The sequence below is a fragment of the Marmota marmota genome, unplaced genomic scaffold (genome assembly GCF_001458135.2).
Source record: "Marmota marmota marmota unplaced genomic scaffold, marMar, whole genome shotgun sequence".
Classification (NCBI taxonomy): domain Eukaryota; kingdom Metazoa; phylum Chordata; class Mammalia; order Rodentia; family Sciuridae; genus Marmota; species Marmota marmota.
In genome coordinates, this window is record NW_026000174.1 from 18,875,434 (window position 1) to 18,890,331 (window position 14,898).

The window sequence follows — 14,898 nt, forward strand, 5'->3', positions numbered from 1 at the left end:
TATATATATATATTTATATATATATATATATATATATATGTAAATAGCAGGAAGATCAGTAGAGCGAACAGAACAGGGGAAAGAGGAACGGAGGAAAAAGGAAAAGTACTGGGGACTGAAGAAGCGCAAATTATAGTCCAGGCTTTTATGATTATGTCAAAATGAATCCTAATGTTTTGTATAACAAAAAAAAAATAAGTAAACTAAAATTAAGTTAAAAAGTGTGGTGTCAGTATAGAAACAGATACATAAATGAATGGAGTAAAATTGTAAATTGAGAAATGAACTCATTTATTTATGACAATGCTTCCATAATCATTCCCTGGAAGAAATAATAATCTCTTCAACAAATGATACAAACACAACTTGATATCCCACACTATATACAAAAATTAAATTAGATCAAAACCTAAACATAATATAATAATTAAACTCTTAGGACAAATTATAGGAATAAAGCTTCATGACCTCAGATTTGGCTTCTTAAGAGGGACTATAGAAATGAAGCAATTAAATAAATAAGTTGAAATTCATCAGGATCAAACAGATAATGCTACCAAAAGAGTGAAAATAAAATCAATAGAATAAGCTAAATTATTGAAAGGTCATATATCTTATAAAACCTAACAGTAGAATATATAAAGAATTCTTACAATTCAGGAATGTAAAATAAACAACTTTAGCAATTCTAAAATAAACAATCAAATACAAGCAAATGTCTTCAATACACATTTCTTTAAAGAAGATGTAAAAATTACCTAGTGCCCTTTAAAAGATGCCCAATATCATTAGTCATTAGGGAAATGCCCATCTGAAACACGGTGAGAAACCATTAGGATTGCTGCAACTTTAAAAGCTGGAAAATAACAAACCTTAGAGAGGATGTGAGAAGTAGAAACCATCACACATTGTGAGAATGTAAACTTTGCAGTCATTATAGAAAACAATGTGGTGTTTACTCAGAAAGCCAAGCAGAATTATAAGACCCCAAATTCCACTTTTGTGTATATATACAAAAGATTTAGAAACAGGCGTTCAAATAAAAACTTGTGCAAAAAATATTTATAGAAACACTATTTATTATGGCCCAAATTTGGAAACAACCCAAATATACATCCACTGATGAATCTATAAATAGAATATGATATATCCACATAATGAATACTAACTAGACATTAAAATGGGAAAATATTGCTTTATGCTATAATATGTATGTAATCTGAAATTATTAGGCGAAGTGAAAGAAGACACACACAAAAGGCTACATATTGCATGACTCCATTTACATAAACCATCCACAATAAGCTAAACAAGAAAATTCACAGAAGCAGAATTCAGAAGTAGTGGTTCTCAGAAGATGATAGGAAGGAAGAAAGGTAGTGACTGCTTAATGGATATAGCATTTAGTCTTAGAGTAACGAAAGCTTTTTGGAACTAAATAACAGTGACAATTGCAAAATGAAAAAAAAATCCACTAAATTGTAAATTTTTAAATAGCAAATTGGATATCATATGCCTTTTGTGAAAATAAACAGAAAATAGTTACTGATTATATAAATATCCGACAGTTCCCAAAGGATTATTCCAAGTAGTTCATAAACTGACAAAAAGTTCAGATAGGAGAGCAAAAGATAAAATGTGTCTTGTCATAAATATTATGTGCAATAACAAGAACTGACAACTGACTGAGTCAGAGTCAGAATGTTTAGAGATTTCCCTAAAGGTTCTCTTTAGCTGATGTAATGACAAGGGGGAATTACTATTCACTTGAACAGGAGATTCTCTGGCACCTAGAGACTTAATTACTATCCCCCTACCCCAAGTTTACTAACACTTTGAAGGTAACTGATGATTTTTTTCCAACCATATATATACACGAACTGAAGGCACAGTTGTTACATGACTCCCTGAGACAGAGGAGGAAATCTTGGTAAGTGTTTGCAGTGTATGTTTAGACTTGGAATTTGGACTCACAAAAATTGAGTCTAGCATACTGGGTTAGAAAGTGAAATGTCACCTATCATATTTGTGATCTAGGAAGAGAGAGGGAAGAATAAGTTGGGAAGAAGTAAGGGAAAAATATCCTTGCTGGGCACCTACAATATTTCAAATATGTATGACCTCATTTACCCCACCCAATACTATGGTAAATAGTACTATGCTAACTTATATATGAAACCAGAATTCAGAAGATGATGTAACTTATCTAAAGTCAGAAAGCTAAGAATGGAATTAAGACTCTATCCCGTGCCTTGGTGTCACACATAAATAGCCTGTGTTTTGCTCATTCTTTCTGCACATATTGCCTTTATGGACATAGAATGAATAATACACAAATTGATTTTTTAAAAACATAGTAAGCAAAAGATAAAGTGATGAACTTGAAGTCTTTGCAGTTAGATGACTGCACACACACCCTGCTAAAGAAAAGGGTGCAACTGGTGATCAGCTGTTGGTGTCTCTTCACACTTCAAAGGGATTAGACTGAACCCAAAATTGATTATTGGGAGATCTGAATTTATGACTGAGTCCAGGGGCCCCACATAAGGCATGAGGTAAAATGATTAGATATAGCAGTGAAAAATGATAGCTTTGTAACCAAATATGCAAATGTATAATAAAGAATTTGGCTTTTCCCCAAGAGAGCTCTAACCTTTACTCGTGGCTCCTGAGCTGTAATCTAGACCACACCTGGTAGAAGTGTATTTTTTTAAGTGGGGATTGGAAATACCAAGTCTTAGGATAGGGGCTGGTCATGCCAGAAAGACCAAGAGTAGGATTTGGGGTGGAGGCTTTTGATCATGTGGTATCAGTTAACTTCGATATATGCAACAACATGCATAATATAATGCCCTCCTCCACTCACCCTCCTCTCCTACCATGTCCCTCTCTTTCTCAACAGCACTGGAGATTGAACCCAGGATTGCTCTACCACTGAGGGACAATCCAGCCTTTCTTATTGTTGATTCTGAAACAGGGTTTCACTAAGTTGCTCAGGTTGGCCTTCAACTTGTGATCCTTCTGCCTCAGCCTCCTAAATTTTGTGGATTACCATCATGAGCCACCACACTCAGCAATATTTACTAATACTTGGGTGCAAATGCATGTTTTGTTTTGTTCCACTCTTTCTTTTTCTAATTTTTTGGAAATAGGTACACTAACACAGTTTCATAGAAAGTCTCAAAACCCTGTAGTGTAAATCTTACAGACTTACTCTCCTGTGAGGAAGTTTTGTCTATTCTAGATCCTTTTACTCTCCTCAGGCCTTATCTTTCTATCACTACTTCCATTAGCAAGTATTGCACAGTCAGATCCAAATCAATGTCACATAGCCTAGTTTCAAACTGTTTCCAAATCTTGGACTCTTCTGCTTATTAACTTCCAAACAAATGGGAATTTAATAAATTTATCGAAAGCTTTCTCTTCCATAAAAGCAGATATTGGTAGTATTTTGTGTCAGGGAATCCTGGGGAGAACTAAACAAGATGATACCTGTAAATGACGTCAGATGCAAAGAAAAATAGCATGTGTCAAATTAATCATAGCTGATATATTGTGGTAGTGATCATTATCATCAGTTTTCTTATCCTTTATAATGTTCTTTTCTTGAATAAGAGGAAAGTAAGTACATTTTCTAATCTGAACCCATAATTTCACAAGAGGTATGGTGTTAGCTTCTAATCAGCTGCTCATCCTCTCCCACTTCCAGGACAAATAAAGAGTGTCACTGGATTATTTATGGAGAGTCAAAGGAAAGAAAAATAATCAAAGGCCTTTAGAGAAACATATTCCAATTATCAATCCTCTGTTCATAGCCTTTTATTGTTTTGAATTTTGTAGAGTTCAATGAAGTCTGGAGGCACTGCCCAATGGGAACTGCCAGCAATCTTTAAAGCCATGACTGCCCTCAGCCTGCAGGAGAATGTCTTCTCCCAATGCCTCTGAGACTCACCCTTCCTCATTCATGCTCTTGGGAATTCCAGGATTGGAGGCTGCACAGGTCTGGCTTGGTTTTCCTTTCTGTGTCATGTACCTGACTGCTCTTGTGGGAAACCTTGTCATTCTGTTTGTGATCTGGACTGATCCTAGACTCCACCAACCCATGTTCTACTTTCTGGCCATGCTGTCCCTGATCGACCTGAGTCTCTCTACCGCTACCATCCCCAAGATGCTGGGCATCTTCTGGTTCAACCTTCAGGAGCTGTGTTTTGGGTGCTGTGTTGCTCAAGTGTTTTTTGTGCACTTTTTCACAGTCATGGAGAGCATTGTACTTCTGGCTATGGGCTTCGATCGTTATGTGGCTATTTGTAACCCTCTCAGGTACACCGCGATCCTCACCAACAGAATCATTGGGGTGATTGCTGTGGCCATAGTTCTGCGAAGCTTGTGCATGATTGCACCTATTGTTTTTCTCCTCCTGAGGCTGCCTTACTGTGGGAATAGAATCATCCCTCATACCTACTGTGAGCACATGGGAGTGGCACGTCTGGCTTGTGCCAGTATCCATGCCAATGTCTATTATGGTCTAGGAAATATTTCTTTCTTGTTCCTGGATGTGCTTCTAATCATCATCTCCTATGCTAAAATTGTATGCACTGTCTTCCGCCTCCCCTCCCAAGATGCACGCCTGAAGGCTCTCAACACCTGCAGTTCCCATATCTGTGTCATCTTAGCCTTCTTTGGCCCAGCTCTTTTCTCCTTCCTCACTCATCGTTTTGGTCATCACATCCCCCAGTATATCCATATCCTCCTGGCTAATCTCTATGTAGTCATCCCCCCTGCCCTCAACCCAGTCATTTATGGGATCAGAACCAAGCAGATCCAGGAGCGGGTGAAGAGTCTCTTTGCTACAAAAGATTGAATTAGAGTACTTATTTAGGTTATGGAAGCCTAAGACCTAAAAGACTGAAATTTATGATAAAAAATTAATAAAGAAATGTATTTTGTCAAATTGACCTTCAATTGAATATACATATTAGATATACATAAATACATATATATGAAATATTGACCTCAGTTATTGGAGATGTGTGTTTGTGTGTGAGTACATATTCTATATTGAATTCTAACACAGAATATGCCATGTAAGTGTAAGTTTCAAGGAGGAGAACTTGAATTCATTGAGGGAAGAACTTACTATTAGAACTATCTGGCTATCGATTTCTTTTTGGTAGTAACAAAATTTCTTTCATAGTGATATTTAATTAGAGGTCAAGTTAAGAGTTAAATTAACCAGGATGTAATTTGTCAATATTTAGTAAAAATGTGATGCCGTGCTGACTATAATGTAATTCTAGGAATATAATGTAAATTTTACTCATTGACAGGAGAACTGGAATTTGGGTAGTGATAATTCACATACAGAGGAGGTACCAGGTATGAGATATGGGGGAGTTTAATCACACATTACAGAGAGAGCAAGAATGAATATTTATTTATTTGTGTACTGGTTTTTAACTGTTTGACTTTGAACATCAAAATGTGTAAAAAAAAGAAAACTATTCATGAACTTCAAAAAAATGTGGGAAAGTGGATGGTAACAGAAAACAAATTATAAAGAATCTTAAACATTTTGAAGTATGGAAAATTTAATATGATAAGGTATATAAAATGGACAAAGTAAAAAAAAATAAGTTCATGCCTTTCAAAAATGGCAACAGAAAAGATAATGCTAATTTACAATAAAGAGCATTTTAAAGGGATGAATAAAGTAAGTAGAATATTCTTAAGAAAAGAAAAGATCAAATTGGACTTTGGAAGTCACTATTAACAGCATTTCACTCACTTCTATGACAATCCTAGTTATTTCTATTAATGTAACATAAAACAAATATTTTTAAAGTGTTATTAATGAGGATCATCCAATCTCAGAGAGAAGAGTTAATATTGAGGTAATTGTTAAAAATACTTTTTCCAAAAGATTTTATACTCATCAAGGACAATAATTACCAACCAAAAATCAAATAAAAAGACAACATTAAATTTTTCAACAGAAAATCAGTGGGATTATAAAAGAACTAAGATCATTATACACAATAAATTGGATGCTAAGATGAATTTTTTCAGCCATGAACTGGAAAATAATAATAACAAGTTAGGAATTTTATTTTTTGAAATTGCATTAATTTAAAATACATATTCAATAGATGAGCTAACAGCATATCATACCTAGTTGAAGAGATAATGAACTGAGAGTTATCAAAATAACATCTATAATAATTCCTAGAGAAATAAGTTGGTAGAAAATATGAAAAACAATATAGATTTAGAAAATAATCAAGTTATATATGTATATACTTATATCATAACAGAGTTAAAATATAGGCTATAAGCAATATTTTTAAATGAAGATTATAAAATTTATTAAAGAAATCAATCCAAAAATTTAAAACATGATTTATTTTAAAAAAACTCACTTAAGAGGGTCAAAGTAAAACCACTGGGAAATAGAAATAAAGAAAAAAATTTCAAAACAGTCAAAGGGGTTGAGGGGAATATCTTCAACGAAGCAATAAGAAAACTAACAGCAAATATCTTTTTAAAAAACTATGAAATCAAGAAAATGGTAAAATTATATTTCCAAAACTATAGTAGAAAAATGAACTGCCAACCTAAATTTCTATGCCCAAGAAAATAGCTTCTTAAGGGTATAGAAATCCAAGTTGGCAGCTTATTTTTCTACTATATTTTTCAATACCATTATGAAACATCATAAATCCAACAAATGATGTTTTGGACTTTTCTACTCAAAGTATAAATTTAAGATAAACCAGGTAAATAATGTGGAATAATCAATAATTTTTAAATCCTCTTGAATTATGTATTTAATATAATAAATATTTCTGAGAGTTTATTTGCCCATTTGTTTTCATTTACAAATTATAACATAGATTCAAAAGATAAGAGCCAGACCATCGTAAAGAACATTTTAGGGTTTATACTATTACAGTCCCAAATCTATCCTGTACCTTCACTAACCAGAGTTGTGGGATATGTGTACAAGAACAGGCAACTGGTGGAACAGAACAAACACAACCACATACAGACATGATTTAAGACAGACAACACCACAGAACACCCAAGAATGCATAGGGTTTTTATAGATGGGGCAGAGCCAAATGAAAAGCCAATTTAGATCCATGGGATAGTGACTTGCCCCTGCATCACTGCCCTTTCAACACGATGTTTAACATTTTCCCATCAAGAGATGAGCTTATTTCCCTACCCACTGAGCTTGGGCAGAAATATAACTTCTTTTGAAATCAGTGAATGTGATGCAAACAAAGGTTTAAAAAGAGATTGTAAATGGGAGTTTCTTGCTGTAACACTTGAAACCCCACAATTGTCATGAGTGAGTCCTAGTTGACCTGATAAATGTAAAGGGCAATGAGGAAGAGCCCAACATTCAGCTCTCTAATCTCTGGGGAAATTACAATGAAACTGTCTTCCACCAACCAGCCAAACTATGACTTGACTTATAGCAAATGCTGGAAGAGATAGAGTGAGAGAGCCTAGACTGAAATAATTTCTCATCCAATCCTAAGAATCTTGAACCAAAAGGCTCGTACATTTTTTCTCATACGTGAAAGACTGAAGAAAAGAGATCTCATGAAAATGGAAGGAGATGAAGGGGATCAGGAGAAAGAAGATAAAGGGGAAGGAATGTTCTAGAAAATAAAATTGATCAAATTATATTATGTGTACTATGATATGTCACAATGTATCCCAGTATTATGTATAATTATGATACACCAATAAAAATTTAAAATAGTTTTTTTTAAAAAAAAAGAAAATATGTCTGGAAAAAAAGAATTACTGTTTTTAAGCAACTAACATTACAGAAGTTTATTTTTGTTTTGTTTTGTTTTTGTTTTTGTATTTTTATGTCACTAAAGTTAAATGATGTAACAGAATGCAAAATGCAAACACCATGAGGCAAAAATTTGGTTCATTGATCACATTACATAATCCTCCCTATGGTACCCAACCAAGGAGATATGAAGGTTTCCTATACAGGACACAAGTAAGATGGAGATGGTGATGAAAACAGTTATCATCCTTGTGTAAACCATAGTAAGCCTTCATAGCTGCCTACAAGATGGGTTACAGCAAGAGTTAAATTAACCAGGATGTAATGTGTCAATATTTAGTAAAAATGTGATATCGTGCTGACTTAAATGTAATTCTAGGAATATAATATAAATTTTACTCAAGTATATAAGAAGTCCTAAGAAACACAAAATTTTCATCATAGTTTAAAGTGAAACTAACAAGAGTTATATTGGTAAAATATTCAATGAAGCAGCAGTGCACTGGACTTCAAAGTCTTCAAGGAAGTAGGAGTGTTGACCGTATTATGTCATGAGTATCAAAGTAGATTTGATTTTTAGAGGTGAGGACTGTATATTATTCCAGTAGTATCCATTAGAATAAATGAGGAGAAGCCTTCCTCTAGGCTTTTCAGTGTGAGGAGTTATAGTGGAAAAACATCCAATCCCTAAAAAGTTTTCAGAGAAGCAGTGTCCTCAAGGAATAGCCGGCTTTCTGTCTCACAAGTAAAATCAATAGAACATCAAAATGGTTTAACACAAAAAATAATACTGCTGTTCATGAAAATTTGATTCCATAAGTCATAGTGGAATAATTTTTGGCATATGACCAGATTACAATATATATAATCATATGGTGTTATGATCCTCAGATCTGGAATTTTCATATTCCAAGAATAATGTAATTCAATAATGCCTGAGACTTCTAACATTTAAGGTACTATGCTAGATAAAGTGAGTTAAACAGCACTGTAATAACACTCCATTAAAAGAATGGGAAAGATAGAAAACATTAAATTCAATTACAAATGTCCATGTTATGATAATGTTTTACACTGATACGAAAATACAAGAGATCCAGAGATCATATCCATTTGGCTGATATGGGAGACTAAAGTTGGTTATTGAGGAATGGTTGAAAGAAAGTGAAAATAAGTAGTAGTTATGTTGTATGTAGGACTTTCAATCACCAAATAAAAGGATATGCATTATGAAGTTATGAAGGACAACTAAAGTTTAAAAGGCTAATTGAGTACAGAGAAAAGGACTTTGGCAACAACAGTGCTTGTTTTATCCTAAAAGGTCCCGTAATATACCAAGGACAAAGTAGAGGTCATAGGAAGAAATTTTAAGCATAGACTGAATAGATTTAGGCTCAATAGGGGAAAACAAATGGGGACACATTAGGGAAGATGGACTCAATGAGGGGAGGGCAGGAAAATAGAACATAATCTTCTCATTAATTAAAATAAAGGAAATGAACAAGAGAATACAGATTAAACCAGAATCTCTTCTGGACCCCAGATATTGCCTTCTCTGTGGTAACAACTCAAAAAAGAGTAAACTTAGAAGAAAAAAAAAACAGCCTAATAATTCCATTGTCCATCAGTCCCTTTCACGCTATAGTTAGGAAAATCAGAATCTGTGGCCTGCCCTGGTGGCACCATCTGGTCCACTTCACCAAGTCTAGGAAGGGAGACCCTCAGGACACACTTCTGTGCTCTGGCTTGAAAAGACAATATCATGGTTTTCTTAGGAAAATGTAGATTTTTTTCCACCATCAACCAAAAGAGCTAAACATATGTTTTTCCACAGACTTTATGTTCATCATAGTTATAAACTGGGACGGAGACTCGCTGGCTTGAAAGAAGCTGAAGCTGTTATCTGAAGGCATGCCCTCTGCCCATAAACAGAGATGCCCCCACCAGGTTTCATGTGCTGCCACAGAGTCTACGGGGTCTGTTTCAGAGTTCTACTCCTTCTTCATCCTTTGAATCCTCAATTGTGACAGTAGCCAAACTAAATCTGAATTTATAAATTTCCACTAAACAAAACAGAAGAGTTGCCAAGGGCAGTTTCCTAAGATGTCACACTTTGAAGACTTTATAGTATGAATTTAATATTTTCAGGGCTCCTGAGAAAGGCTCACTCAACATCATCTCCCAAACAGACTCCCCCATTCAGAATATTTCCATTCCTCACATTCCATTCCACATCTCCTGCCTGCACTTAGGGGTTATATCTGGTACAGTGTTTCTCTGCAGATGCAGTAGTGTGGGGACAAGGAGTTAGAGAGACTTAATGACCCTTGTCCATGTTTATACCCAGAGGAGTCTGAAGACTAAGCTCAGGGATTCCGGGACATGCTTAGATTCACTATAAAGTTTTTCTCTCTGTGACCAGGTAGGCTTGGGGCCCAGAGGCTTAAAGAGGCTCCCAAGCACCATCTTTAAAAACCTGGGTCATGTTGCAAATATGTTCCAAGTGAGAGCTGAGAAAAGAAATGTGAGAGGTAAGAATGCTTGAACAGGGCAGGCGAGATGCTACAGAGAGGAGAAGGAAAGGACAAATGAAAGAAAAGGACAGGAGCCTCCCTTTTGCCAAACAGTTATCCCAATTGCCATTATCTTCACAGACAAATGCATTAGAGCATGTAGGATTGTACAGCGTCCACAGCAGAGGACTGTGGCATACCAATGAGTAATGCACATACGCAGAATTTCTTTTCTTTTTTATCTTTGCCCTTTATCTCCATTTCTATCTCTTTCCCTCTCTTTCTTTCTATTATACACCACCCACTGGCCAACACACACACAAATACTCAGGTACCCAGTACACTTGCTCTAGATAAATGCCACAAATATAATCATATTGAAATCCAACTGTCAAAAATAATGAAAATTGAACAGACTAGCAAATTTACATATTACAGGGGGAAAGGCCAGCAACTAAACTCACTCTGGTTTATATAAGACAGAAAGACACCCCTATAGGACACTGTCATATATTTGAGTTGGGGGTGGAATGGTGATTAATGTCAATTTCCAAATGGAATGACAAATATTTGGTCTGCACTGTGTTCTTCATGTTTTATCAACTTTATGAAACCAATTCCAAGCCTTTATCTGTATAAATCGATACCTACAGCAGCCAAACTGAGCCTGCCTCCCTAACCTATTTCATGACTCAGTCTTGAAAGTGCAGAAATAAACCATGCACTATACACCTGTAATCCCAATAGCTCAGGAGGCTGAGGCAGGAGGATCATGAGTTAAAAGCCATCCACAGCAACTTAGTGAAGCTCTAAGCAACTTATCAAGACCCTGTCTCAATATAAAATATAAAATGATCTGGGGATGTGGCTTAGTGTTTAAGCACCCCTGGATTCAATCCCCAGTAACAAAAAAAGAAAAAGTGCTTAAGTAGAGATTATTACCCACTCTCCTCAACTGCCTTGGTCCCAGGAGTTTGGGAGATTAAAGAAAGAACACAGTTCCCCTCAAAGTGAGCAAAGTTGGGTTATGTTAGTATTAATAGAGATTTAAAGATAAGTATAAATGCCTGGCCCAACCACACTCTCTCTTTGGTCTCATCTGTGACAATCGTCATTCCCACCTCCTTCATACATACCATCTGAGAGTCAAAGATGACTTAATTATGAATGATGGCCTTTTAACAAGAAGCTTGTTATTTTTGCTACCATGTGATTTACTGTGTTAACATTGGGGCTAAAAGAAAATACAATATTGGCAGGCATTGATAATATGAATACTATTTTGGAATACTCCGTGAGCTAGTTCCTTGATTTACATTGATCTTATCAGCCATTAAAAAATGAACAACCTTACTTAGATTTATTGTTTCCAATGTTATGGGAACAGAAACGAATCTGGAAAGTGAAAGGAATTTGCCTAAAGGTTTCCAGAAAGCAAATGGTACAGCAAGATTTAAGACATTTTAAGTTTGAATGGGTTCAAAGTATCAATATTCTTAATAGCATACTAGAGTCAGAGAAATAGACTTGTCAGCAGAGAAAAAGACACCACGGGCTCAGTGATCTTAGCATTGGTGGACAGTTAGAAGGGTAAGATCTTCAACTATTATAAATCTGGATTTTGAAATGGACTGTAGGGCTGGGATCTTTGTACCCACCTAAATCAGGATGAATGTGTCACTTTGCCTTCCAGAAATAATCTTCTGGATCACATTGTCTGCCATTGTTTGTGGCTCACAGCTGCATCAGGAAGGAGGCAAGCACCCTGGTCTAAACTGCCACAGGGTAAGTGTCCGGATGTGAGATGAAACATTGATCTCCTATGCCACTCCTCGGAAACTTCTTCCTCTTCTAGTGAAGGGTCATACTGAAAATCTCCACCCTATAGATGGGACTAACTCTGTACTGAAATTCCATGACCTATCACCCTAGATATTTCCTCAGACTATTCCAAGTTGCACAAGCAGCTTCTCTCTGATTTCTCCCCTGGCATCTTCCCCTCAACACTGGAAAATATTGTGCCCTCCCTCAAACATGTGCAATAGTCTCCAGTTTCTCTGGGGTTAAAAAACACTCCTTTCCTTCTCATATAGAAGAGGGGATTATTAACTCCCTAGCCTAGACATTTCTACTATGGGGTAACTACCTGGCAAAGTTACAGGACAACTGTTGTATGCAATGTGCACTATATAATATATTCCTCCACTCACCCACCTCAATCTCTCTCTCTCTCTCTCTCTCTCTCTCTCTCTCTCTCTCTCTCTCTGTGTGTGTGTGCGTGTTTGTGTGTGTGTCTCTCTGTATCTCTCTCTCATACACACACACACACAAAAACACACACACATGTACTAATGTAAACTAGGAGCCAAATTCTTTTATTTCAATGTTAGATATGTTAAAATTAATATTTCCTTGTTCTTTAACCTGAGTAGCAACTATGCAGTAGGCAAAGAATGATGGAATTAGGTTTGTTAGATGCTTCAGATTTACACAGTGTCCTGGGGCTACAAAGAATAAAAAAAAAATACTTTTCTTTGCTATATTTAAGGGACCAAGGAAGATTCCTTAACAATGATTTAATTTTAGTATCAACAAAACTTGTTAGATATTTGATCTGTTTACGTCTAAAAAAAGGCATGATTTTAGGACATATCATAATGTTAGATATTATACATTGATGTTATATGTTATAAAGATGTCTGATAGATTCCTGCAGAAAAAATGAGACCAGGGATATGGAATTGGAAACTAAGCAATCAATAAGATGAGGAAAAATTTAAAAAAAGCAAAAAAGCAATGCTCTCATAGAATAAACAGACTAGTCAGGGAAGCACAGTTTAAATGAAGAAAATTCTAAGACAGACATCTGATTGATCTTCCTTTTGTCATGTGATTACATTAGATACTTGAGGCAAATCCTTAAATTTATATCAAATCAAAACACTGATAATGGTATACAGCAGCAATTCTTATTATAATTTAGGATTTTTTATTTTATTTTTCACCTGTTGTAGAATTTTTTAAATTTTTCTTTTTTTCCTTATACTGGTACATTATAATTTTAGTAACATTGGGATTCTTTGTTACATATTTGTATGTGTACCCAATATAACTGTATAATTTAGTCCATTTTATTCCCCAGTACCACCCCTTTCTCTTCATGGCTCATTCTTTCCCCTGGTCCCTTTCTCTACTCTACTGATTGGACTTTTTAATTCTAGACAATTCAAGAAACATTGGATATGGTGATTTCCTCAAGGTAATGGATGGAAGGGAATGCCATAAAACGTGAACATACACTACATTGTAAAATATTTCCTCAAAGAACTCATGAATTAGGAAAAAATAAAACCATGGACAATATTACCTGGGATAGATCTCAGAACAATATCCATGTTGAGTGACGTTCAATTACCTTTGAAAGGAACAAATCCCAGATGTGTGTAAATTAACACATCTGTAAATTAACACATATCATTCCATCCAGCACACTGATTGATGTTTTCCTGTCCCTCCAGGACCTTGAAAAGAGAAGATTCTAATGAAAGCAAGGATGCTTTTACTTGATAGGAATTCATTGACACTTGCTATGATAAAGCCATCCATCAATAATACCCAGTTCCATCCTCCCTTCTTTATCTTGCTAGGAATACCAGGACTGGAAACTATACACATCTGGATTGCTTTCCCCTTCTGCATTGTGTACCTGACCTCCCTTGTGGGGAACATCACCATTCTCTTTGTGATCAAGACTGAGCACAGTCTTCATCAGCCTATGTTCTACTTCCTGGCCATGTTGTCCATGATTGATCTGGGTCTGTCTACATCCACCATCCCCAAAATGCTGGGCATCTTCTGGTTCAGTCTCCAAGAGATCAGTTTTGGGGGTTGCCTTGCTCAGATGTTCTTCATCCACATGTTCACTGGCATGGAGACTGTTTTGCTGGTTGTCATGGCTTATGACCACTTTATTGCCATCTGCAATCCTCTCCAGGACACGGCAATCCTCACCCATAAAACCATCAGCCTTCTAGCCTCTATCGTCATTGGAAGAAATTTACTTTTTGTAAACCCATTTGTATTTCTCATTCTGCGACTGCCCTTCTGTGGGAATCACATCATGCCTCATACATACTGTGAGCACATGGGTCTTGAAATGAAACAAATCTTGTAATCACCACACATATTACCTGCTTATACTCCTAGGTTTCTCACACAATTTTATAGAATTAATTATACAAGGTCCAAAGTGGCATGAAGAAACAATTGACATGTTAAGGGTATCCTTTTCTATTAGAATATTCACAGATAATGAAGGAAACATTGCACTTTCTAAAGCTTTGATGAATGTTGTAATTTAAACACATGAACATAATAATGTATGGTGAGATTATCAAACTTTATAAATGATATCTAAATTATCAGGAAAAGTTACCTATGTCTTTTATATTTGTTTGTTCATCATAGTTATTCAAAGTAGTGGTGTTCCACAACAGACACGAGTATGGCAATATGTAAATCAATGGATGTGTAACTGATGTGATTCTGCAATCTGTATATGGGGTAAAAATGGGA

The 14,898-nt window shown here is 35.6% G+C and overlaps 2 protein-coding genes across 3 annotated transcripts; both read left to right on the forward strand.

The window, feature by feature from the left end:
- Nucleotides 1–2,520: 2,520 nt before the first annotated feature.
- On the forward strand, nt 2,521–4,861 carry LOC107157650 (olfactory receptor 52E8-like). Of its 2 annotated transcripts, XM_048788200.1 has the most exons (2): nt 2,521–2,528; nt 3,919–4,861. In XM_048788200.1, the coding sequence occupies exons 1-2, from the start codon at nt 2,521–2,523 to the stop codon at nt 4,859–4,861; spliced, it is 951 nt and encodes a 316-aa protein (XP_048644157.1). The 2 variants fall into 2 exon arrangements, with proteins under 2 accessions (XP_048644157.1, XP_015359483.2); XM_015503997.2 differs by lacking the exon at nt 2,521–2,528 and having other exon boundaries at nt 3,853–4,861.
- Nucleotides 4,862–13,876: 9,015 nt separating this feature from the next.
- Nucleotides 13,877–14,497, forward strand: LOC107157662 (olfactory receptor 52E4-like). The gene has a single exon (XM_015504007.1). It carries the CDS (start codon nt 13,877–13,879, stop codon nt 14,495–14,497), a length of 621 nt encoding a protein of 206 aa, XP_015359493.1.
- Nucleotides 14,498–14,898: the final 401 nt, after the last annotated feature.